Source organism: Dendrobates tinctorius, unplaced genomic scaffold (assembly GCF_039654945.1).
Source record: "Dendrobates tinctorius isolate UK_male_01 unplaced genomic scaffold, ASM3965494v1 ptg000518l, whole genome shotgun sequence".
NCBI lineage: Eukaryota > Metazoa > Chordata > Amphibia > Anura > Dendrobatidae > Dendrobates > Dendrobates tinctorius.
This window is the reverse complement of record NW_027362177.1, coordinates 27245-54519: the sequence shown is the minus strand read 5'-3', so window position 1 is coordinate 54519 and position 27275 is coordinate 27245. Positions and strand designations below refer to the sequence as shown.

At 48.1% G+C, this 27275-nt stretch overlaps 1 protein-coding gene across 1 annotated transcript in view; it reads right to left on the bottom strand.

The window, feature by feature from the left end:
- The window catches only part of LOC141078220 (ubiquitin carboxyl-terminal hydrolase 34-like), a 99115-nt gene that overhangs the window by 51686 nt on the left and 20154 nt on the right, over window positions 1-27275 (bottom strand). Inside the window, exons 9-16 of the mRNA XM_073565019.1 lie at window positions 15726-15800; window positions 15467-15618; window positions 7432-7480; window positions 7205-7309; window positions 4788-4832; window positions 4426-4530; window positions 4188-4335; window positions 2199-2833 (exon numbers count right to left, since the gene is read on the bottom strand). Coding sequence (XP_073421120.1) covers window positions 2199-2833; window positions 4188-4335; window positions 4426-4530; window positions 4788-4832; window positions 7205-7309; window positions 7432-7480; window positions 15467-15618; window positions 15726-15800 — 1314 coding nt within the window. The remainder of the gene's footprint in view (window positions 1-2198; window positions 2834-4187; window positions 4336-4425; window positions 4531-4787; window positions 4833-7204; window positions 7310-7431; window positions 7481-15466; window positions 15619-15725; window positions 15801-27275) is intronic.

Sequence of the window (27275 nt, the reverse complement as noted above, 5' to 3'; positions counted from 1 at the left end):
ACTAAACTTTGTATTTATTCTCAGAAAATGAGAAATGGTCAAAAGAACAAAAAAATGCAGTGCTTGCAGACCTCAAATAATGCAAAGAAAACAAGTTCATAATCATTTAGAAACACCAATACTAATGTTTCAACTCAGGAAGAGTTCAGAAATCAATATTTTGTGGAATAACCATGATTTTTAATAACAGCTTTCATGCATCTTGGCATGCTTTCCACCAGTCTTTCACGCTGCTTTTGGGTGACCTTATGCCACTCCTGGTATAAAAATTTAAGCAGTTCTTTGTTTGATGGCTTGTGACTATCCATCTTCCTCTTGATTACATTCCAGAGGTTTTCAATGGGGCTCAGGTCTGGAGATTGGGCTGGCCATGACAGGGATTTGATGTGGTGGTCCTTCATAAACACATTGATTGACCTAGTTGTGTGGCACGGTGCATTGTCCTGCTGGAAAAAACAGTCCTCAGAGTTGGGGAACAGTGTCTGAGCAGAAGGAATCAACTGTTTTTCCAGGATAACCTTGTATGCGGCTTGATTCATACATTCGTCACAAAGATTAACCTGCCGAATTCCAGCCTTGCTGAAGTATTCCCAGATCATCACCGATCCTCCACTAAATTTCACAGTGGGTGCAAGACACTGGCTTGTACGCCTCTCCAGGTCTCAGTCTAACCATTAGACCACCAGGTGTTGAACAAAGCTGAAAATTAGACACATTAGAGAAGATTACCTTACTCCAGTCCTCCATGGTCCAATCCTTACGGTCTTTGGCAAACTTCAGCCTGGCTCTCCTTTGCTTCTCTTTGATGAAAGGCTTTTTTTCTAGCTTTACATGACTTGAGCCCTGACTCTAGGAGCCTGTTACGAACTGATCTTGCCGTGCACTCCAGCCCAGCTGTCATTTGCCATTCCTTTTGTAGGTCACTTGATGTCATCCTGCGGTTGCTGAGTGACATTCGAATAAGATGACGGTCATCTTGGTCAGTGGAGAGTCGTTTTCGCCCTCTACCGGTCTGTAGCTTTGTCGTCCCCAATGTCTGCTGCTTGACCCTGCTGTAATGGACTGCTGTCTTAGAAATTTTAAGGATGGAGGCAACATGACGCTCACTGTATCCCTCTGATAGTAAAGCCAGAATTGAGCCAGCCCTTTTCCTCATGCAAGACTTTTCTTTTCAACTCCTTTGGCATGGTTAAAACTTATTTTTTCATTGCTATTACTTTTGATATATTACTAGCACTTGTTTTGCCATCCAGCTTGTCCTATTGTGAACACCACAGCAGGGTTTTTTTTTTTATACTTTCCTTAGTTAAATAAGTTTTGGTTCAGGTGATCACCTAATCAGAAGCACATTAAGTAGAATGAGGTGTCCTCTGGATGGAATTCAACTGACACTGGAATGGAATTCAGACATACAGAGAAGTTGATTTTTTATAAATCTGTGTAGTGGTCTCTTAATTTTTGCCGGGGGGGGGTGTGTGTGTGTGTGTGTGTGTGTGTGTGTGTGGGGGGGGTGCGCGGGTGTAGACACACGTATACAAACGTGCAGTGTGGGGGGGGGGGGGGTGCGCGGGTGTAGACACACGTGTACAAACGTGCAGTACGGTGGCTCAGTGGTTAGCACTGCAGCCTTGCAGCGCTGGGGCCCTGGGTTCAAATCCCACCAAGGACAACATCTGCAAGCAGTTTATATGTTCTCCACATGTTTGCGTGGGTTTCCTCTGGGTTCTCCTCTTTCCTCCCACATTCCAAAGACATACTACTGATAGGGATTCTAGATTGTGAGCCCCATCGGGGACAGTGCCAATAATGTTTGTAAAGCGCTGTGGAATTAATGGTGCTATATAAATGAGTAAAATAAATATATACAAACATACACATATAAATACATACACACTGTACTATGACATTATTCAAGTTAATAAACTAAATTAAAGGAGTGATCTGGCACCACTCAGTTCTGCATGGAAAGGGGAGCATTGCCAATGACACAGAGTCTACACATACGTATCCAATCCTGTGTATGTATGGAAGGTATTGCGCACCTTTCCCATTTATTAGGCTAGAATACATGCATAATACCAGCTTGTTGTGCACACGTTAAAGGAGACATATATAGATGTGACACCACTGGCATTGCTAAATTGGCGGAAGTGATTGATGCCAGACGAGCATTTAGCAAGTTTCTTTACATTGCTTACCGCGGGGTACTGGCTGGCATGTGGTGTGAGGTTTTTGAAGGCCCATTGAATGTTCTGGTGTGAGGCAAGTTGACGAGTGAAGGCAGGCGACTGCTCACAGCACATACGAAGAATACCGTAATAGGCAGGCAGCATGCCACGATTGAAGAGCACCACATCCTGGTCGTCATGGTCAGCCAAAATGTAGTTAAAGGCAATGTTCTTGGTGACCACAGGGTTCTGAACAATAAGGCGCACATTCTCAGGACAGTCGACACATACGTTGTACCAGAAGGAAAGCAATGCTTGCTTATTGTGGTTTGTGGCTATGGCTGGTTCAGACAGTTTGGGTTGGAAGAGGTTCCATAAATCCATAAAATATGTAGAGAACATGAGCTTTTCAGTTTTAGAAATCAAACAATAAGTCATAAAACTAAAATATGGCACCAGTTTGGTAGTACCATGGACAGCAGCATCAACATAAAGCTTTGCTCTAGAAAGGAGGCCGAGGAGAACATTGTACACTTGATGAAGTACAACTGTTGTGTCTGGACTAAGGGGCAGGTCTCGTGTAGGAATGTGAAGAGAACGTGTCGATCTGAACATCTGCCGAAAAGAGTTACTTGGGATCAGGGATACTAGCAGGTAAGCTGCAGCTAAAAAAGACAAAAAAAGCAACAAATTACTAAAATGAGAAAAAACTAAAATAAAATTAAAAAAACAAAAACAAACCCACTTATCACACATGGCTTCCCAGCTTCAGTAATGTACAACTCAATATATTACCAATGGCTAGTACCATTTGTATGCAGATTAAGGTGTAGCCTATATACTGACATCTGACGCCGATGTTCACACTCAAACTCCGAGTCATGACACGCTCACTGGTATTCCTCTTGGATCGCTATCAGTGAGCACAACATATTTGCGAGTGCTAGCATAGCAAAGTCTCCTGACATATTAATTTTCTCCAATTATTGCACACAAGTCAATAGGTGTGGGGACGTGGTTTTAACTTCCCATCACAGATTGTTTGGACCATTCGTAGGACCCAATTTGCCCGAATGCCTATGGAATTCAATGACTTGCAGACACTAAATATACCTACTGAGCAGTGAAAGGGAGCACACTGATCGGCGATCAGGATTATTTTAACAGAGGGCGTTTATAGAGATCACCTCAATGAGGCAACAGCTAAAAACAGTGCTCCATGTCCAGTGACCTCAGTCCCTGGCGAGGCAAAACACGGAGAGGCTACTCTCTAAAACATGGTGCCAAGTAGATATAGCCCTAAAACTGTGTGCAGTAATGAACATCCACTCTAAGTGACCTTTAGTTTGCGGTGTCGGTAGATGGCACTAAGCCTGCAATATCAGGGACAATTACTACACAGTCCCAAATAGGTAGATTATTGCAATGCATTTGCATCATATATAAAATAGCATCTGGTGGATACATTATTGATGCCCAATAGAGATTAAGTTTAATCATTAATGGGGTATTCCCAAGTTTTTAAAATGCCTTAGTTGGATAGCAAGAAAATCAAGTTTGCATAGATTTGCTTTTTTATTATCCGCTTCCAGTCTGCAGCAATGATGGCTTTAATCTTATAGAGTGTACAGCTGGTTTCCATGGAGTAACAGCAGCTACATTCCAGGAGAGGAGTTAACTCCCAATATCACATAGAATATACAGAAATGTGAGCAAGTTGCTTTTTAAGATCCAACCATAAGAATTATGCATTTCCCCATCTAATAATAAGTATCTATTGTGCTTTACACCAAACCGTAGTTTGAAAATAATGCAAAAAAAAAATGTAAGGAAGGATAGTTTACAAGACTAGTGGTAATTAATGCTCTGCGGTATCTGTTTAGTATATTCTTGTGCAGTAAGCCATACAAAACAATTTACTAATGTTTTAAGTGAAGGTATTTCTGAAGTAATATTTATGCTGATAGCACTAGACAACCTCTCCACTGTTATGAACTTCTTTATCTTCAAGGTGCTTACATGTTCTCACTCTTGGATAGTTGTGGGCCAGCAGGAAACGTTCCACCCAGTTCTCCATGTTCTGTAACACCCAGCTATGTGCCAGCTTGTTCCGTGGTGTCTGCACTGCCAGCCAATCCAAGCACTGAGATGGGTTGTACTCTATTACCTTTAATAAGAAAAAAAAAATAAGCAAGACTAAAGCAGAAGTTTCTATAATGCTCAATGATTTTTTTTTTTTATTACTACATTTATTTACCTCCCATATTCTTTGCAAAATAAAGGAGGCAAAAGGAGGCATCCCTGGTGGCCCACCGGCAAACTCCATTATCATGGTCAGCAGCTTGAAGAAAGGATTTGCAGCCTAAAATAAAGAGTAGATCAACATTTTACTCAGCTGTCAGAAGGTAAAATAATAATAAAAAAAAAAACAAAAAACGAGTGCTCCTTTCAGAAGGGGGTACACTAAGTCTTCCAGTACAAGAAAATACATTGACACTGTCCATGCAGATGCAAAATATACATTTTTTTGTTTTATAATTCAGCTTAATTTTTAATACTGTACACATTTTACAAGTGAAATGCTTGTTTAATGTGAATCTGGTATTATATGCCTCTTACCTCTGGGGTCAGCTTTGCTATGGATGTAAACAGCATTGATGCAATCTTTATTTAAAAAAAAAAAAAAACAAAGTATGAGAACAGAAAAATTTCTCTGCATTTTACAAGCTAAGCGCATCTCAACACATATTAACCTTAGAACATTTTGCAAAATTGACTGATTTTATTTTTCCCTACCCAACGTTTTCAAAGTGACGAGAGAAGTGGGGAAAGCGAGGTGGACGAGTAGCCAAAACTGGCAGGACTACACCATCTCATGATTTGTGTATATTTAAGTTTATGGTGCATTGATACATAATCACTGATGCTCTGAAAATGTCAATACTGTTCACAAAATTGTGTTACCACTAATATGATTCACTGTGCCTTTACCAAATTAACCAATGAGTAAAAGCCAAAAATAATGGCACTATATGTGCGGAGCGATCTACTGCGGAGAGATCTACTACAGATCGATCAGCAGGCATCGTTAAGCGCTATCTGCCTGTGTAAACAGTCTATAAAATCACCGATTGGTAACCGCTTACCGATTGGTGGTTGTTTAACCCCTTATCGTCCAATGACGGGCACAGTCTCATTGGACACTTAACCCTGTTTGATGCGGGCTTCGGTGATGAGCCCACAACTTTTCCGGCACATGACAGCTGATCTCATCAACTGACATGTGCCTCTAACAGCCACGGGTAGAATCACGATCTACCCGCGGCTCTTAACGTGTTAAATGCCGCTGTCAAACTCTGACAGCGGCATTTAACATGGAAGTGCGTCATTACCTCCTCCCATCGGCACCCATGTGACATGACCGCGGGTCGCCGATGAGTTGGTATGACAACCCGGGGTCAGCAGGAGACCCACTGTGGTTGTCATAGCCGGATAGCTATGAGCACCACCCAGCGGTTGGCGCTCATAGCAAGTGAGCATAAAGCTGAAGCCCTACTCTACGTAGCACAAGCGATCGGATGATCGCAGCTTCTAGTCTCCCACGGAGACTACTGAAGTAAAAAAGTAAAAAAAAAAAAGGTTATTAAAAATAGAATTTAAAAGTTCAAATCACCCCTCTTTCGACCCATTCAAAACAAAACGAAAAAAAAATCAAATATACACACATTTGGTATCGCAGAGTTCATAATCGCCCGATCAATATACAAAAATAATTAATCCAAACTATAAACTGTGTAGCGATAAAAAAAATCGAAACACCAGAATTACGATCTTCTGGGGTTTTGACATTTTTTACTCATTACACCTTTTAGCGATCAGGTTAATCCCCCTTTTTTTTTTTTTTTTGGTAGATCGGGCGATTCTGAATGCGACGATACCAAATATGTGTATGCTTAATTTTTTTGATTGCTTTATTTTGAATGGGGTGAAAGGGGGGTGATTTTAACTTCTATATTTTTAAAAACATTTTTTCTTAATTTTTTTTACATTCGGCATGCTTCAATAGCTGCCACAACCCCATCGGCTCTGATACAGAGAGGCGATGATGAGATCGCCTGTATATAGCAGAATTACTCACTTGCTATGAGCACCGACCACCGGGTCACAGCAAGCCGGCACTGACAACCATAGAAATCTCCAGGGGTCACGGGTGAGTGGGTTTCCAGCCCAATCGCCGGAAACGCAAGTTAAATGCCAGCGGCAGTTATTATTATACATTTATATAGCGCCATTTATTCCAAGGCGCTTTACATGTGAAAAAGGGAAATATAGACAAGTATAATAAACATGTGTAAGACAAAGGACACACAAGTACATAAGGAGAGGGGACCCTGCCCGCGAGGGCTCACAGTCTACAGGGATGGGTGAGGATACAGTAGGAGAGGGTAGAGCAGGTCGTGCGGTGGTACAGTAGACCGAGGATCATTGCAGGCTGTAGGCTTGTCGGAACAGGTGGGTCTTCAGGTTCTTCTTGAAGGTTTCCGTTGATGGTGAGAGTCTGATGTGTTACACTGCCAAAAGTTAGTCAATAGCCAGGGGTGGATCGCGGTGGATTGCGATTCCACCCACGGCTATTCCGGGCACATGTCAGCTATTCAAAACAGCTGACATGTCCTGGGAAAGATGTGTCACTGAGCCCACGTCAAAGGGAGGGAGAGTGACGTCGGCGTACTATTACACCTAACGTCGGAAAGGGGCTAAGGCTATAAAATCGGGTTGTGTAAGTCCACCTTAAGAGCTGTGCCAATGTAACCAGTGAATGAGCTGTGAATGTGCAGACTGGTGGAACATGTGAATGATCAGAAATTCTTAACCTATCCAAAGGATTGCCAAATGATGTTTAAGTTTCCGAAAATCCATTTAACACATACTGTAGTAGTTTGTTGTAGCGCTATTAAGTAGTAGAACTTTAGGTTCGGATTTTATTTTTAACTAGGTCACTATGTATTACGTGGCTGAGACACCATTGTACTTACATGCTCTGCAAGACGATTGTTGTATCGGCAAAGACTGAAAATGAGATTACAAGTTTGCCGTATATTGATTCCATCACGTATATGTTGGAACAGAAAGGGAAAACCCTGAAAAAGAAAACAAAAAAAACCTAACTGAGGGGTATTCAGATAATTACAAGGAAGGGGAATGCATAGAAGATATACAAGTTAATTGCATCTGAACATGCATACACTGCCAAAAGAGTTACCTTTCCACCGGTTAAAGCTGCCATGTCATTCTGGGAGAGAGTAAGGTGCCTGTCAAGAGGAGAAAAATATTTTCTAGTTTAAGCAGATTTAATTTTATTAACTAAAATAGAATTGAAATAATACTTTTTTTTTGGTTGTAGTCTTATTTTTTTTTACAAAAGGGCGAAATAATTAATAGAAGATGCAATAACTGGCAATCAGTATTTACACTGCTTAATGTTCAGCATAACTACTGCTCTCCCAGTTTAGTATAGTTATCAGCTTAACTTACCATCTAAAAAACAGCCACCCAAGGGCATACTCCATGTATGCAGCAAAATTAGACAATGCAGGACTCCATAATAATGTAGCTCCAGCATGCTTTTTTATCAGCTGTGGGGGACAGGTTACCCACTAATGGATATTTATCAAAGTCTAATATCAGAGATCGCTGGTTTTAATGCTGCATAATCCGATCAGCATTAAAAGGAGATTTTTGTGTACTCACCGTAAAATCTCTTTCTCTTAGCCTTTAATTGAGGGACACAGAACCGTGGGTGTTATGCTGCTGTCCACTAGGAGGCGACACTATGCATAATCTGAAAAAGATTAACTTTATATCCTCCTCTGCAGTATACACCCCTGGACGGCGTCAGCCTTCTCCAGTTTTGTGCAAAAGCATTAGGAGGAAAATACCAGAAACATAACCATGCCTGTAAGAAGGCTACTATAAACAAGCTCAAACAACAATATGAGAACCCAACCGTAACAACGGCCCGCAAGGGCAACAGGGTGGGAGCTGTGTCCCCCAATTAAAGGCTAAGAGAAAGAGATTTTACAGTGAGTACACAAAAATCTCCTTTACTCTGTCGCCTTATTGGGGGACACAGAACCGTGGGACGTCCCAAAGCAGTCCCTGGGCGGGAAGCAGTGGACGAATATTGTGCTGACAGTCCCCTAGACTTGGGGTACTGCCGCCTGCAGGACCCGTCTACCCAGGCTCGCATCCGCTGAGGACTGGGTATGCACTCGGTAGTGTTTTGTAAATGTGTGCAGGCTAGTCCAAGTGGCCGCCTTACACACTTGATGTGCCGAGGCTTGATGCCAAATGGCCCAAGAGGCCCCTACCACCCGCGTAGAGTGTGCCGTGATACCGGCCGGAAGGGGAGAATTGTTGAGGCGGTAAGCCTCTTGAATGGTGGACTTGATCCACCTAGCAAGGGTGGCTTTGGAAGCCGGTAGGCCCTTGCGAACGCCTTCTGGAAGAAGGAAAAGTGAATCAGACTTCCGGAAAGGAGCAGTCCTAGACACGTAAACACGCAATGCCCTGACAAGGTCAAGCGTATGCAGAGCCTTCTCCACCCTATGAACGGGAGCCGGGCAAAGGGATGGTAGTGAGATTTCCTCATTGAGGTGGAAGCTGGACACAACCTTCGGAAGGAAGGATGGGACTGTACGTAGAACCACCTTGTCCTGATGAAAAACCAGGAAGGGTTGTCTGCAGGAAAGAGCTGAAAGTTCAGACACCCTGCGTAGCGAGGTGATCGCCACCAGGAAAACCACTTTCTGTGATAGAAAGCGGAGTGAGACCTCCTTAAGGGGTTCAAAAGGAGGTGACTGTAGTGCTGTCAAGACCAGGTTGAGGTCCCACGTCTCCAACGGATGTTTGTAGGGGGGAACCAATCGGGAAACCCCTTGGAGAAAAGTCTTCACTTACGGCTTGTTAGTAATACGCCTCTGAAAGAGCACTGAAAGCACTGACACCTGGCTCTTCAGCGAGCCCAGGGATAGCCTGGCGTCCAGGCCTGACTGAAGGAAACCGAGGACCCTTGGAAGAGAATAGGGGAGTGGGATCTGCCCACGAGATTCGCACCATGTGAAGAAAACCTTCCAGGTACGATAGTAAATCCTGGCTGAAGTTGGCTTTCGAGCCCTGATCATGGTTTTAACGACTTCCGGTGAAAAACCTGCTTGGGTCAAAACCCAGGTCTCAATGGCCACGCCGTCAAATTGAGAGCTCCTGAGTTCTGGTGGAAGAACGGGCCTTGTGACAGAAGGTCGGGACGTGTGGGGAGACGCCAGGGAGCGTCTGCTGTGAGTTGCACGACGTCGGCGTACCATGTACGCCTGGGCCAGTCTGGAGCGATCAGGATGGTGGAAACTCCCTCTTGCTTGATCTTCCTCAGGACTCTGGAGATCAGGGGAAGAGGTGGAAAAATGTACAGAAGCTGGAACTGGGTCCAGTCCTGAACCAGGGCATCTGCTCCGAGCGACCGCGGATCGCACGTCCTGGCCATGAAATTGGGAACCTTGGCATTGAGATGGGATGCCATTAGATCCACGTCCGGGGTGCCCCAATGATGACAGATCTGACAGAAAACTTCGGGATGGAGAGACCACTCCCCCGAGTCCATTCCTTGTCGGCTGAGATAGTCGGCTTCCCAGTTGGTCACAACCGGAATGTGGACCGCAGAGAGTACCGACCTCGCATTCTCCGCCCATTGTAGGATACGTGTTACTTCGGTCATCGCCTGGATGCTGCGGGTGCCGCCTTGATGGTTCACGTATGCCACTGCCGTGGCATTGTCCGACTGTACTCTGATATGAGAGTCTGCTAGCAAGTGATGGAAGGCTTTCAACGCCAGGAAGATGGCCCGGATTTCCACGATGTTGATGGGCATGGTCGCTTCCATTGGTGACCACCTGCCTTGCGCTCTGTGATGCAGGTGCACCGCGCCCCAACCTATAAGGCTTGCGTCGGTGGTCAAAACCTTCCATTGACCAGAGAAAGGATTTTCCCCTTGCAAGCGAGGTTGGCTCGAGCCACCAGTGCAGGGACCTCCTGGTTTTTACTGATAACCGGAACTCCCTGTCGAGGGAGAACGGATTCCTGTCCCAGGACTTGAGGATGGCCAGTTGAAGGGGTCTGAGGTGAAACTGGGCAAACGGTACCGCCTCCATTGCTGCTGCCATCCTGCCAAGTACTCTCATGGCATACCGGAGAGATCTGGGGGACTTGCGGAGGAGTGTGTGAACTCCCAGACGGAGAGCCAGTGCCTTGTCTCTGGGGAGGATCACCAGACCCTTGGAGGTGTCGAATAACATCCCCAGGAAGGTCAGAGACTGACTCGGGGTAGTCGAGGACTTCTGTAAATTGACTAAGCACCCCAGGCGCCTCAAGAGTGTCGATCGTGATCGAGACGTTGACCTCGCAGTCCTTGAGGGTGGGGGCCTTGATGAGAAGGTCGTCCAGGTATGGAACGACTACTATGCCTCTGGAGTGCAGAACGTCCATGGTAGCTGCCATGACCTTTGTAAATGTTCTGGGAGCCGTGGCGAGACCGAACGGGAGGGCCACAAACTGGTAATGGTCTTGGTCGATTGCGAATCTGAGGAACCTCTGATGGGCGGGAGCAATCGGTATATGCAGGTATGCATCCTGTATGTCTATGGAGGCGAGATATTCTCCTTTTTCCATGGACGCAACGATTGACCGGAGAGATTCCATGCGAAAGTGACGAACTCGAACATACTTGTTGAGTTGCTTGATGTCTAGTATGGGTCGGACGCTGCCTCCTTTCTTGGGCACCACGAACAGGTTGGAGTAGAACCCTCGGAAGCGCTCTTCTGCTGGGACCGGCACTATGACTCCTGCTTGCCGGAGGGAAGAAACCGCTTGACGGAAGGCCTGAGCTTTGAGCGGGGATTTTGGAGGGACAGAGGGAAAAAACCTGTGCGGTGGGCTGGTAGTAAACTCGATTTTGTATCCTGAAGACACTATATCCTTGACCCATTTGTCGTCTGTAATAGGCAGCCAGACCTGCTGAAAGAGTAGCAGTCGTCCGCCTACAAGTGGGGTGTCTTCCGGAGGGCACGAGTCAAGATGAGGGAAAAGTCTGAGGTTTTCCTCCTTTAGATTTCACTTGGCTTGCCTTTGACTGCCAGTTCCTGTCCGGCCTCTGTGCCGCACGTGTGTTGTCCCTGCGGGGGGAACGACTACGGTTTTGTGCTGGGCGCGAGACGGACCAGCCTGAAGAATTCCGAAAGGATCGGAAACGAGATTGATTACGTCTTTTAAACGTGCGTTTTGGTCTTATTTGTGGGAGGGAAGTACTTTTGCCCCCGGTAGCATTGGATATGATTGTATCCAGCTTTTCACCGAAAAGACGGCCACTGAAGTACGGGAGATTTGTTAGGGACTTTTTGAGGCCGCATCCGCTTTCCATCCTCTTAGCCAGAGAATACGCCGGATTGTGATGGCGTTTGATGCTATTGCCGCTACCCCTCTTGCAGAGTCCAACGCTGCATGGACCATGTAATCTGCCACCACTGCAATTTGCACCTCCTGGTCCGCCAGCTGAGGATTTGAGGCTTGAAGGCCCTTTTGCAAGAGATCAGCCGAGGCCATGATGGCCTTGGCTGCCCAAACTGAAGCAAATGCGGGAGCCAGAGAGGCACCTGCCGCTTCAAAGATTGAACGAGCCATGCGTTCAACCTGCCTGTCTGCTGTGTCCTTGAGGGTTGAACTGTCTGGCAGTGAGAGAAGCGTTTGTGCTGCTAGTCTAGAGACTGGAGGGTCCACTTGGTGTCTTTCTGTGGGAAGGGGTACTTTGCTTCCAAATACTTGCGATTGGCGAATTTTTTCTCAGGCTGCGAAAAATGCTTAGAAAGGATTTTTTGTAATTCCGGGTGATTAGGGAAGACCTTCGATGGTTTCTGAACACTTCCAAAGGAAATCTTGTGTTCTGGTGCATCCGGGGTTGGATCTGAAATGTCCAGCACCCGAAGGATGGTAGAGACGATATCCTCAACTATCGCAGTATTGCTAGGGGGACAAGGGAGCAGAGCGGTCTCTGTTTCGTTATCGGAGTTGGAGCCACATATGCCCTCTGAGTCTTGCGCATCGCTAAGGAGCTCCCTAGCGGGCGAACTAGAGCGGAGGTTTTCCCTGGTCTGGGATTGTGGAGATCCGCATTGTCTTTCCCTATCAGGGGACGGCCTCGGTGACCTGGAGCCATTGTGTCTCTCCCTGGAGGGGGAAGGCCTATTGCTATGTGAGGACGTAGATGAACGCGACCTGTGGGTCCGCTTACGCCTCGAACTGTCGGAAGCGCCCTGTACATGAGACCGGACATCCCTTTGCTGGGTAACGTTCATAGCCGAGACATGACCCTGCAGAGCCTGCAGTAGTGTGGAGGTCAGGTTATCTATAGACTGTCAGACTGCGACATCTGAGTTGCCCATTCCGGCGCAGTAGCGGTCGCAGAAGCGTTGGTAGGGACTTCTTGGGGTTCTGCTCCGGTTTTTTGGGTACAGTCCTGGCAGTGCGGATACGTGCTGCCGCTGGGGAGAGTGACCTTGCAGGCTGTGCAGACTGCATAAAAGCAGTCTTGCCTGGTTCTTTTCTTTGAGCCCGACATAGTACCTAGGCTGATTAATAGAGGCCCTACAGGGGTATCTACGCAGAGGAAAAAGGAGTAGGAGAGCGCTATATGGTATAGGAATTCACAGCGGAGTACCAAGGACCCAGCTGTGATCTTACCCCACTCGGTGCTCCCCTTAGGTCCAGCGCTGATAAGCCCCACGTCCTGTGCCCCCCGGAGACTCTGTGCTGCCTTCCTCCAGGTGCAGCAAGATGGGCACCGGATTCTGAGGTGGAGAGGGGAGGGGACGGAGAGCTGGAAAAGGGCGTGCTGAGCTATGTAAAAGCGAGCCCTTCCTGCCTCGATCCACCCCTTCTATGACACTGCAGTGTCATTTTTGTCATCCGGGGGGCGGGGAAAAGACAGCGGCTTCGGCTAGGCCGAAGCCGCGGTCTAAATTAGAGTGGGGGCAGCAGGGCTAGCGGTTCCTGTGTGGGGGGTCCCTGGAGCGCCATGGAGCCACTGCTGCTGCAGAGGCAGGGGCGCAGAAAGCCCTGTCTCTGCTGTGCCATGTCTGCCTGCACCCTCCCCCGGCCCCAGCAGGATCCCACAGCTGGTCTGGGGTCCCTGGTGCAGAGTGCTGTCTGTACTCCGACCCTACCTGCGGCGTCTCAACCTAATGGGAGGGTACGTCTGTCACCGTCAGGGGGTCTTCATCCTTGCCTCAACCCAGACCCTGTAGGGGGTTGGGGAAGGAGGGGGGGGGGGGGGGGGTCTCAACTTCGGACCAGTACCCGAGGGACTGGGGAAGGAGCGACATGGGGAACCGCCATCTTCACTTCAACTGGGCACCCCTAAAAAGGGGGACAAGGAAGGAGCCATGCCGGGAGTCTCGCTGGAGACCCACTTTTCTTCATCTGTTCCGACGAAAGGAAAAAAAAAAGAAAAAGGTGTGCCTCCTTGCGACACTAAGCAAAAACTGGAGAAGGCTGATGCCGTCCAGGGGTGTATACTGCAGAGGAGGAGACAAAGTTAATCTTTTTCAGATTATGCATAGTGTCGCCTCCTAGTGGACAGCAGCATAACACCCACGGTTCTGTGTCCGCCAATAAGGCGACAGAGTAAATGGGATACTATCCACCATTACAGCGTTATTGGCGATTTCCATGCAGGTTTCAACATATCTACCATGTTATACATTCACATTTTTACATTACCCAAAAGACAAACCAGATATCAAATGCAATGGAAACTATAGTAGCAGCTGTATAACATCAGCTTTATCTAAGAAAAAAGGACGAATAGGACAGTCAATAAGCGGAAGACAGAGGATTACAGATATGGCTACTTTTTGATGTTCGGGTGAAATGTTCTCCAATATGTAACCTGATGGAGCATTCACACTGTTGATACTCTTAATCTATATATATATAAAACTGAATGTATGTATGTATGTATGTATGTATGTATGTATGTATGTATCACCAACCAAACATGAAGCATCTTTCATTTCACCAGAGCTGTTCAAAAGAAGCTGAGCTGTGATTGGTTGCTATGAGCAAGTTTTCCCACTTGACAACACCTCAGCAGACACTGACATGGTGGGAGAAATCTAGAATCCCTGGGAACATAAGCTCCCAGCCATTGTCTGCCCCCCAGAATGGAGCAGCGAGCATATAACAGAAATGAATCCCCCCTCCCGTGCCTATATACCCATCACACATCCTCCATACCAAACCGTCAAAGTGTGAAATAACGGATCCATTGCAGATTTGCAAAAAACTGATGCACTGGATCCGGTTTTTGGACGGATCCGTCGCAGCAGCCAGTGTATGAAATTTAAAGGAACAGAACTCTGGAAAAGGGGAGAGAGAGAGACCCCAGGGTCTCTTAAAGGGATCATTGGTATGGACGCTAGGGCAAATACACACTGCGCTTTGGTACTGACCCCAGGCCTTTCTTAAAGGGATCTCCAGTATGGAAGCCAGGGCAAATCCATCCAGCGCTTTGGTTCTGACCCCAGGCCTCTCAAAAGGATCCCCAGTATGGAAGTCAGGGCAATCGCCTTCAAATGCTCTGGTACTGACCCCAGGCTCTCTTAAAGGGATCTCCTGTATGGAAGATAGAATCAGAGCGCTGAGGGATTTGCCCTAACTCCAGAGTTCTATTAAAGGGATCCCCGGTATGGAAGTGAGGGCAAATCCACTCTGCGCTTTGGTACTGACCCCAGGCCTCTCTTAAAGGGATCCCCGGTATGGAAGTTAGGACCATTCCACTCAGCGCTCTGGTTCTGACCCCAGACTGACGGGCTGATGTGGGATATTAGGGGTAGTAGTCCGGTGGCTCTGGCTGATGGGATGTGGGATATTAGGGGTAGTAATCCGGTGGCTTTGATGGGACGATGTGGGATATTAGGGGTAGTAGTCTGGTAGCTCTGGCTAATGAGATGTGGGATATTATAGTGAATGTGGCTATGCGGAGGGGGCAGGGCTCTACACTCGGATATATATATTCATTACCATTTGTTATAACTAACCGTAGTTCGTTACTATGCCCGGGCAGCGCCGGGCTCTTCTGCTAGTATGAAATAAAATCAAGTCTAACATTGCGCTAAGCAATATCAATAGAGTATTGACCACTTGATGAGAAACAATTGGAGTGAAAATGAGCAGGTAGATAAGTTTCAACCAACCTTTCAGAACGCGACTGTTCCACTAGGAAAGCTATTAGCGCAATCATCTTTTCCAAAGCTGCTGGTCTGTACTTCTCCTCTGCAAGTGAGAGAATATCTTCTTCCTCCTCCTCTTCGCCTTCCTCCTCCTCAGACAATACTTCAACCTGTGGCTGAACACAAGCAGTCGTAAAAAAAAAAAAAAAAAAAAAAGGAAACAATCATCAAATAATGCTTTCAACCAACATTAGAGTAACATGGCTGTGTATATAACACTTACATTTTCAGGCCCTTTGGTTCCCATGTAAAAATGCACCATGGTTGATATGGCTTGTAGAGATAATAAAAACTGGCTCTGAAAGGAAATAAATTAAAGGGAATCTGTCAACATTTTAAACCCTTCAAAATCATGGCTATGCACTTGTAAGGTCAGGAAAAGAAAGGCCTTGGCACACTTATATCTGCTAACCATTGCCTGAATCCAGCTGTCACGCTTAGAGCCCTTAAAGAAACGCTGCCTGCGAGGTTATTTCCCTCTTCCTAAGAGTGATGGGTCAGCGTGTCTGACGTCAGGCGCCGGCCAGGAAATCTAGCTTCAATAGTAAATCCTTCGTTCAGGCACAAGGATGGAGACATAAAATGTTCTTTAGGTAATTATCCATGTTTCAGCAGAGTAACATTGTAAAGATCAGGTACAAAACCAAGGCATTTTGCGCTTTTTACACACTCTTAATCACTGTATAAATTTGTATATTTTTTATACCATGATGTACAAGGGGGTAAACTATTTGAACCGCATAGGTTGTGTACCTCATTTTTCCGATGTTACTCAGCTGAAATATATTTTATCAGCATAAAGATTTTATTGCTCTATCCCTGTGACTGGGCTAAGGTTTAACATTAGAAGATACAATGGAACGCTACATAGGAGCATGATCTGTGAGAATAGGCACATCCACACCAGGTGAGCGGCTCCATGAAAAATACCCACAGGAAAAATTGAGGGCTAAGGCTGTATTCACATACGGAAAATTGGGCACATGCCGGTACAGCCAGGGTCACACGGTACACAGGCTATGGAGTGATATATCATAACTGGTCAGGAAGGAGGTCATAACGTTATACAGCTGGGCTCACACTGTACATAAGGCAGTGGAGCGATAGGGGAGGGGATGACGTTCTATAGCCCGAGTCACACTGTACAGAGGCTGCAGAGCAATATAACATTACACATCAGGGGAAGGTGATAACTTTATATGGGTACGGCTGGCATACACTGTACACAGGTTACAGATCAATATAACATGATGCGCTTGGTTGCGATACAGGAGCCCTCCTGCGGATAGAACCACTGGCCAACACTCATCCGCGGAGATGCTGGGAAGCCGCCGGAGGGGGTCGAAGGACCGCGTTTTCTTCTACAGGTGAGCTGCTGTAGCGTGGACTTTGCGGGAATTCAATCGATCCGCCATCACTTTGATAGGGAGGTGGAGAGGGACCGTCCGCTGTCTTGCATACACCGTTGTCCATCAGTGGTGGTGCAATGGGAGCTGCACGGACTTCGGTGAATGACTCTTGACATCCTATGGGTTGAGTCCTCCAGGATGGACAGGGCTGATGGTCCGGCGTGAAGAGCCTGGCTGCAAAAGGGGGTACATGGAGGCGACACTCCATGTTTCAGTCTGTTGCTGTGGGGAGAGCGGTGCCCTGAAGGGAACCGTCACCCCCTAAGAGCTCAGGCATAGGTAGTAACGTTGCAGGAGGGGGTACGTGGAGGAGACACTCCACGTTCCGCCTGTTGATAGCTTGGGGAGATCGGATCCCTGAAGGGATCCGTCGCCCCTTTGTAATTGTTGGAAAAAAACCCCTCAGAATTTAAAAAAAAATTGAAAATTAAAAAATAAAAAAATATGTGGTCTGAATATCAGACCCGTGTGCCTCCTACGGACACTAAGAGTAAACTGGTTCAACTAGAACTAGCTAATCTTTTTATTCACTTAGTGTCAAGCCTCCTAGAGACAGCAGCATACACCCACGGTTCTGTGTCGCCCAATGAGGCGAAGGAGAAATAACATTACAGGTTCGAGGGGTGATAACACTATCAGTACAGCCAAGGTCACTCTGCAGGTTCCAGGGCAACAATATTACTAGCTGGAGGGGCGTGTGGGGCGGATAACTTGTTATTTTGTCGGCATGGGCATTTATCGCTGTGGGCATTTTTCTGGTGACCCAGTGAGCTGGCTTAGTACTCTGTTAGGAAATCTATTGCTTGTGTAGATGAGCGCTTTCTATGTTTCTGCGAACTTGGATCTCCTGCTAAGGACACTGGCTTCATTTTACTGTGCATGTGCCAGTCACCCAGCCACTATGTACATCTGCACATGCCAACAGATCTTCATTGCTCTTCAACATGCACAGAACACTGCAGCCAGTGCTCTTAGCAGGACACAGTGGGCCGTAGCGAGAAGAGCGGTGATCGACGCAGGCGCCTTACGTCACATTGAGCCACCAGTCAGAACACAATTGGGTCCCTATTGGGTCCTCCAGGCATTAATTAAAAAGCCGTTAAGGCTAGTATAATTGTTTTTAAATGTATGTTTCTTGCTTGCTTGTACAATTGTACCACAAATTTTTTTTTTAAATATTTTATACGTAACGATGATCCTGGCCATTATGCACACAGTTTTACTTTTTACAATCTTTCACTCAGAGCACAGGGTGCTAAAGATGGAAAGAACCTCAGGAGACAGCGTTTTTGTTAAACAGTAACCGTCGTTTTAATTTTTATTTACCAATTCAATAGTATGTGTGAAAATAAGTTTCTTTGTAATGTATGTCATCAGAGGAATATGCTTCTTTTTCTGCCAAAATTGATCCTCTATTATCAAAATTCTCACTTCTGAGGTAAAATCTGTATCCAGCGCAGACACTTTCCCATTACTGGGAGGAGATGGCAGCTGGTGCTGATGAGATTCTATGTAGAGGGAGGAGCTCTGCCTCTACCTCCTCCCTCCTCCCATCTACATAGAATCTCATCAGCACCAGCTGCCATCTCCTCCCAGTAATGGGAAAGTGTCTGCGCTAGATACAGATTTTACCTCAGAATTGAGAAGTTTGATAATGACTGATCAATTCTGGCAAATAAAGAAGCAGATTTCTCTGATAAAGCTACGTTGCAAAGATTCTTATTTTCACAAGTACTATTGAATTAGTAAACCACCATGGTTACTTACCGGTAGCCGGTTTTCCCTTCACCCATGACAGCACCACCTGAGAGACTTTTGGAGATTTCGAAACACCTTAGGGAGGGACCACCGCTTGCAGTACCCTTCTACCAAAGGTTAAGTCAGCAGAGGAGGATAGATTTAATCTATAGTGCTTAAAGAAGGTTGAAGGTGAGGCCCAGGTAGCGGCCTTACAAAGCTGTTCAATCGATACCTCTGCTTTCTCAGCCCAGGAGGTCGCCACGGCTCTGGTGGAATGAGCCTTGATGCCGTCAGGAATCGGGATACCACTAGCTGAGTAGGCTACACTAATGGCTTCCCTAATCCATCTAGCAATGGTCCCTTTTGAAACCCCATAGCCTTTCCTGGCACCCTGGAAAGCTACGAATAGGGACTAGAACTTCCTCCACTGGCTGGTGAGATATGTATTCTAGCAGGGCTCTTTTAACGTCCAAACTATGGAACCTTTCTTCCCCTGGATTCTTTGGATTATCACAGAAAGATTGGAGGATAATCTCTTGACCCCAATGGAAATCTGACGCTACCTTAGGTAGATAAGCGGGGTCTGTTCTTAGCACCACCCTGTCTTGAAAAACTTGTGTATAGGGTGGATTTACTGAGAGAACCTGCAGGTCGCTTATTCTACGGGCTGAAGTAAGGGCCACTAAAATGATTGTTTTTAGGGTCAGAAGTTTTACAGGGAGCTGATGTAATGGTTCATATGATTCTTTTGTAAGGGCCTCTAGAACTAGGTTTAAATCCCACGGAGCTATCCTGGGTATTGGAATAGGTTTAGCCCTATGACATGATTTGATGAATCTGGCTATCCATCTATTTGCTTCCAAGTTGTAGTTATAGAGTGCCCCTTGTGCAGACACCTGAACCTTAAGTGTATTTACCGCTAACCCTAGCTGTAAACCTGCTTGCAAAAACTTCAAGATGTCATTAATCGGGGGTTCTTGTTCTAACGGCTTGCCTAGGAACTGTAGGAATTTATTCCATGTTCTGCTGTAGATGTAAGTTGTCAACGGTTTCCTACTTTTGAGCAGAGTGGCTAACCCCAGGGAGAACCCTTTACCCCTTAAAAGCGACCTTTCAAATTCCATGTCGTCAGATGGAATCCCTTGACTTGCGCGTAGAATATCGGGCCCTGGGCTAGGAGGTCCGGGATTTCTGGCAAAACCCATGGATTGGAGATGGACATTCTCCGCAATAGCGCAAACCAGGGCCTTTTGCTAGTATCTCCCACTGGAGTTGACGGGTATGAAATTGAGCCCACCTGACCACAGGAATACAGGTCGTCAGAGTGCCTAGTAGAGAAATTGCTTTCCTCAATGTCATCTGAGGCTGGTCTCGGGCTGACAAGGCCATGTTCCGTACCTTCTCTTTTTTGGCCTCCGGAAGCAGACACACCTGCTGTTCTGAGTCCAGGATAAATCCTAGGAAGGTCTGTTGCTTTAGGGGTTGTAGTTTTGATTTTTTGAAATTTATTATCCATCCTAATTCTTGTAAGGTGTCGGTCACCTGGCTTAACTGCGCAGTACATTGGTCCTCGGAGTTGCCCACTATGAGGAAATCGTCCAGATAGGGTATTATGACTATCTTGAAACTGAAGGAAAGCTGTTACCTCTGCTATGACCTTGGTGAAAACTCTCGGGGCTATGGCTATACCAAACGGAAGAGCTGTGAACTGGAAATGCCTCAGTACGCTTTGGATATAAAGTGCTACCCTCAAATATTTTTGGTAATCTGGATGGATAGGGATATGATAATATGCGTCCTTCAGATCGACTACAGCCATAAAGCAGTCTTGATGTAGCAGCTTTATGGCCGTCGTCACCGACTTCATCTTGAAGGTCTGATTCCTTATCCACCGATTGAGTCCTCTGAGGTTTATAATTGTCCTGAATGACTGGTCCAGTTTCTTGATCAAAAAAAGTGGAGAATAAAACCCCCTTCCCTTCTGTGTGTCTGGGACTTCGTAAAGGACCTGTTTGTCTATTAGGTTCAGGATCACTGCTTCCAAGGCCAATTGTTCTTCGGCCGCTCTTCTGAAAGGGGTAACTACGAACACGGGTTTTGGTTGGTGAACAAAGGGGATTTTCCGGCCTTCTCTTAAGACGCTTAGGATCCAGGTATTGCAGGAGATCTTTTCCCAGGCCTGGGAAAAGAGTGCCAATCTCCCCCCTACTGGATTACTGGCGTCATTGTGGTGACTTTTTTGAGGTGGAGGTACCTCCAACAAACAAAGCCTGACTCCTTTTTCCTTTTGTCCTCCCATTTCCTTCTATTGGCCGGAGGACGCCCCCTATTGAACCTTCCGCCCCTCCGAAAGGGCTGTCTCCTCTGCTTTGTTGGGAACCTGGGAAAGCCTTTTTTCCTATCGCTTGCTTTTTCCAGGATGTCATCCAAGTTTTTTCTGAATAAGAATCTCCCATCACAGGGGAGAGAGCACAGTTTAGCCTCAGATTGCAGGTCACCCGGACAGCCTTTAAGCCAAAGTGCTCGCCTAGCAGCATTTGATAAATTTGCTGCTCTGGCCGTTAACCTCATAGAATCCGCCAAGGTGTCCGCTAAAAAGGCTGCTGCCCCATGCAAGAGATACATATCTGCCAATATTTTCTCTCTTGGGACCCTTGATGCTAATTTTTCTTCCAACTGCTGCAGCCAGATCATGAGGGAGCGTGCCGTGCAGGTGCCCGCTATCGCCGGCTTTAGTCCTCCTGCTGTTGCTTCCCATGCATGCCTCAGATATGAGTCTGCCTTCTTATCTAGTGGGTCTTTAAGAACCCCTGAATCTTCCAGGGGCAGGGCTGATTTTTTAGAAGACCTGGATACTGCTGCGTCTATTTTTGGGACTTTGTCCCATATCTCCGCATCTTTGTGCTCAAAAGGATATCGCCTTTTAGAGGTGGAGGGAAGAGTCCCTGATTTTTCGGGTTTCCTCCATTCTCTCTCTATAAGCGCCTGAACCTTTTCGTTCACTGGAAAGGTACGCTTTTTCCTCTCCTGGAGACCCCCAAACATAACATCTTCTAAGGTTTTTGTCGTTTTCTCTTCCTGTAGGCCCATTGTTGTCCTAATGGCCTTTAGGAGGGCATCTGTATCTTCCACCGGAAAACATGGCTTACCCCGTGTCACTGTCTGAGGAGTCTGATGAGGAGGCCTGTTCCGACTGGGACGAGGCCGAAGAGGAATTTGAGGGAGAACTAGGGGGATCCTTTCTACCTTTCCTCCTTTTTTTCAATAGGGTCTTAATTGAACCCTCCATCTCCGACCTAAGGGCTGATATCAGATTAGCCGCGAAACTAGGCGCTTTCTCCGCCATAGTACGCTGAATACAACTGGCACAGAGGTCTTTCTGCCAGTCTCTTGTTAGGGCTGCTTTGCATATGGCGCAGTTCCCTTTATTTTTCTTGCTTCCTGCTTTCTTGGGCCTTTCTTACGGGGTCAAACATAGACAGGGAAACCCTATTAACACAAATATGCTAGCTTTCACGAAGATCACACCACCCGCAATCAAGGGTACCGGACTCGGAGGCTGCGTCGGAGCACGTGACCTGTGCTCTCTGGATCTCGAGGATTCTCCCGACCTGCGGCTGGGGCGGCTGCTGCTTGAGCGGCTTCCATGTTTGCGGCCGGAGGGCTGTGAGGGCGGCAGAGACAAGGACCTCTCCTGCTCTGACTCCATCGTTGCACCGTCTGCCCCGCCGCAGTACCTCGTTTTAATATGCCTCCGTCCTGTGAGTGGCCTCCGATCAGCTATCTTCCCTCCCCCCTGCGACCGCCGGCCAACTGCCTTCAGAAAAAGCCGGCCGGCATCGCACTGGGCGCCATGACACCGTCGCCTGGTGCTGTCGTCAGCCGGCGCGCCCACAATCCTCTGCGCCGCTGATGTCAGTGGCCGGAAAGCGCCCACGCCTCTCCCCTGTCAGATGCCGCGGGGATCAAGATGCGACGCGCGAGAGGGGAGGGCGGCGCGGTGGGGGCTTCCCACAGGCCCAGGGGATCCCACCAGCGCCCACACGAACCTGGAACCCTGGAGGGCCCGGGGACTGTGCGTCCAGCACCCGAGGGCCGGCGCTACAGGTCAGACACCTGTTCTTCCCGCGCCAGGACGAGGCTGGGTTCTTTTTTTTTTTTTCCTTTTTTTTCTTCTTCCTTCTTCGCCCATGACAGGCACCGCCGACAGTGGGGTTCCTTCCAGGACAGGAACCCAACTGAAGCGGGGGAGAGGTGCCGCCCCTTATATCTCAGTAGGTTCCTGTCATGGCAGGGCGGATCCCTCTCTCAGGTGGTGCTGTCATGGGTGAAGGGAAAATATAAATTAAAACGATGGCTACTTCAAGTGCTCTGGGCATAAAAGTATTTCTCTGACTTTAGGCTTAGAAGAGATGCTATAAGGGTACCAATGTAAATATACTGACCAACAAGAACAAGCAATTGGGGGAACACTTATCTTTACGACAGATTTCATTCAATGCATACAATTGTAAATGAGAAAAAAAATGGGCTATAGTGTGCAATAAAACAGGATTTTTGGTTGCTTACCGTAAAATCTGTTTCTTGAAGCCTTCATTGGGGGACACAGGAACCATAGGGGTGTACGCTGCCACTATGCACATAAAAAAAAAAGTCAGCTCCTCCTCTGCAGTATACACCCCACCGAGCGACCGAGAACTCTGGTGGCAATTCGGTCCTTGTGACAGAAGATCTGGCGTGTCTGAGCTTCCAAGCGAAGATTGACGATCTCTGTGAACCGAGACCTTCTGGGCCAATCCGGTGTGATCAGAATGACCGGCACCCCCTCCGCTTTGATCTTCAACAGCCTGGGAAGAAGGGGAGGAAACAGGTAGGGAAGTGCGAATTGCGACCAGGGAATGGCCAGAGCATCGGTGACCACCGTGAGAGGGTCGTGGGGACCTGGAGACGAACCGTGGAGCTATCCTGTTCAGCCGGGACGTCACGAGGTCCACATCCAGAGTTCCCCATCGAAGGCAAATCTGGCGGAAGACCTACTGATGCAGGGACCACTCTCCTGCCGCGAGACCCTCGCAGCTGAGAAAATCGGCAGCCCAGTTGTCCACGCTGGGAATATACACTGCAGATATTGCCGGAACCGTCGCCTCCGCCCAGAGGAGGATCCTGCATACCTCAGCCATCGCCAGGGGACTCCGGATCTCTCCCTGGCGATTGAACTCTGACTGGCAGACCCCTGAGAAGCCTTTCCCAGTGACGGAGGGACAGAAGGATAGCCCTTATCTCGAGAATGTTGATCGGTAGAGAGGACTCCTGCACAGACCAACGTCCTTTAACAGATGGCGAAAAACCTCCCCCAAGCCGAGAAGGCTGGCGTCTGTCATCACCACTTGCCAATGGACGAGAAGGAATGACCGGCCCTGGAAGATGAGAGGGGATGACCGCCACCAGTCGAGAAAAAACGCTTGACTTGGGAAGAGAGACGAAGCGGAAGATCCAGCAACAGGACAGACCTGTCCCACTGTGAAAGGATGGCCAGCTGAAGTGGTCTCAAGAGGAATTGCGCAAAGGGGATTGCGTCCGAGGCTGCCACCATTCGGTCCAGGACCTCCATTGCTGAACGGAAGGAAGGAAGCCAAAGGCCTTGCAGAGAGCAAACTCACTGCTGGAGGATTGCTCTTCTCTTAGGAGATAAAAACTCTCACCTGTCGGGTGTCGAACAGCATGCCTAGAAAGCATGCATGCATGCCTAGAAAGACAAGGCGCTGAGTCGGAACAAGGCAGGACTTTTTCCTGTTGACTAGCCACCCGAACCGGGCCAGGGAGTCAAGGACGATGGGCAGACTTTTCTGGGCCTGAGAGAGAGAGACGGAGCCTGGATGAGGATTTTGTCGAGGTACAGGATAAGCACTATGCCCCTGATCCTCAAAATGGCCATCAAAGCTGCCATCTTTGTGAAGACTCTGGGAGCGGTTGCGAGTCCAAACGGCAGGGCGACAAACTGGAAATGGTTCTGCTGTACCGCGAAATGCAGGAACCTCTGATAAGCTGGAAAAATCGGAACATGGAGGTAGGCGTCTTGGATGTCTATGGAGCACATGAATTCCTGCGCCTCCATGGAAGCAATTACTGAGGGGAGGGACTCCATCCTGAAATGTTGCAGGCGGACTCTTCTGTTCAGCAACTTCAGATCCAGAATGGGCCGAACCGCTTCTTTGACACTACAAACAGGTTTGAATTGAAACCTGTGAAACGTTCTTGTTCTGGGATGGGGACGATAACCCCCAAACTGAGAAGGGAGGCAATGGACGCAAAGAAACCCGGAACTAAAGCAGGATCTTTTGGAGTACAGGATTCAAAGAACCGATCTCAGGGACGCGAAGCGAACTCTATTTTGTTTTCTAAGGATACTACCTCCCTGACCCATGCATCCTGCACCGAGGCGAGCCAAACGTCCCTGAAAAACAGGAGACGACCGTCTAGTCTGTGAGATACACTGGGATCTGGACGCGAGTCATGCCGAGGAAGATCTGCCAGGTCTGGGCCTGGTGGACCTACCGTGGGAGCTTTAAGGACGCCAGGAAGGAGTGGGCTTGAAGGAAGCCTTATTTCTGACCTGGTGGGTCTGCGGCCTGCGCTGACCGGAAGAATTCTCAGTCACTGTGAAACGGCGAAAGGGGCGGAATTGCCGCTTCTGGGAAGAAACCTCTGTCGTCGCGAAACGGCTGGAATTGCGGCTTCCGTGAAGGCCAGCGAGATCTGGACTGGGGAAGAAGAGAACTTGTGTCTCCCGTAGCCCCTTTAATAATCTGGTCCAATGTGGAGCCAAACAGGCGGTCCCCCTGGAAGGGGAGGCTGGTAAGTGACGACTTTGAAGTTAGGTCCGCCTGCCATGCTTTGAGCCAAATATTCCTCTGGATGGCCACCATATTGCTGGATGCCTGAGCAGCGCAGGACGCAGCATCCAGGGAGGCACATACCAAATATTTCCCTGCATAGGAAATCTGGTCTGCAAGGTCGGCTAGCTCCCACGGAGGAGCTCCCGCAAGGATGCCCTTACGAAGCTGTTTGGCCCATCTGGCTACGGCCTTTGAGACCCAGGTAGAAGTAAAGGCTGGGCATATTGTAGAAGCAGCCGCTTCAAAGCCTGACTTTGCCAGCGATTCTATAATCCTATCGTTGGAGTCCTTGAAGGATGCTGCATTAGAAAGCGGGAGGACTGTGCTGGTTGACAGTCTGGAAGCTGGCAGGTCCACAGCCGGAGAAGTTGTCCAGTTAGCAGTGAGCTCAGGGTAAAAGGGATATAGGATGCTGAGGCGCTTCCCTCTTTGAAAGCTCCTGGTAGGGTTCTCCCGTTCCCTATTGAGCACCTCCACAAATTCACTGTGTGGGGCAAAGACCTTGGAAGGTGGTTTTGACCGTCTAAACAAAACCGCCTCATCTGCGGGTTCCGTAGAGGTATCCTTGATCCCTAAGGTCTGGTTGACCGCGACAATCAGGCTCTGGACCATATCTCTTATGTTAGAGGCCTGTTCGGAATCTAGGTCCGAATCTTCCTCTGAAAGCGCATCCGAAGACGCCTCGCCTTGACTCAGGAGGAGGAGGATCTGGAAGAGGGATCCCGCCGTGAAAGATCGGAGGGTCAGATGGAGTGGGAAGAGTACCTAGAACGGTGCTCCTGACTGGGTCTCTTGCGGCCTGTGTTGGAAGGGCCAGACAGAGAACCATGTGACCCACTGGTGACTGCGGGAGCCGGAATGGGCAATCTGTCAAGTACTGACACCAGGGTCTGCGACACGCTGGTGAGGTCTGTCACAGGCTGCGACAGAGAGGAAGCCCACCCTTGGAAAGGGGTCTCGGACTCGCCTGGGGTAGAGAGGGACTCCTGGGCAGTGGGTACAGAGAGATTGCTGCAGTCCTGACAGAGGGGAGAGTACTGACCTGAGTGGAGTTTGGTTTTGCACAAAGAGCTCATGAAAAGTCTGACAAGAGTAGAGGAGGAAGAGGAAGCAGGGGGATGAGCAGGCTCTCTTTTATGTTTAGGCATGATGAGCAGACCCACTAACTGATGCCAGAAGGCTTGGGGACAGAAAAGATGCAGAGGAGGGTGTCAGGCTGCAGAGCAGCTACTCACAGTACGTGCAGAACGTCAGAACTGATGTCCCCCGTGCTGTATTCGGTCTAGGCTGTAGCGAAAGGCACCAACAGGATCCAAACCGGGAAAAACTTGCAACCGCAGGAGGATGGCAAGGTCCACGGGGCAAAAAGCGCGTGCCGCAGGTGTATGCTGCTAAGCCTGCGCTAAAACTGGAAGAGAAGGGGCAGGGCTAAGCGCTGGGTCTTGGAGTAACAAGATGGTGCTAGGGTGCTAGCTCCGACAGGGAGATGAGGTCGAGGGGGCGGAGCTAGCTGCAGACCAGAAGAAGCAGCCCAAGAGACGGGTGGGAGATAGAAGGCAGCCAGAAGAGCAGGGAGAAGGGGGCGGAGCCAAGTGCCGGGTCCAGGAGTAGCAAGATTGCACTGGCTCCAGCGGAGAGATGTGGCCGAGGGGGGCTTAGCTAGCCGCAGGCCGGAAGAAGCAGCCCAAGTGACGGGCAGGTGAAAAGCCCACCTGAAGAACAAGGAGA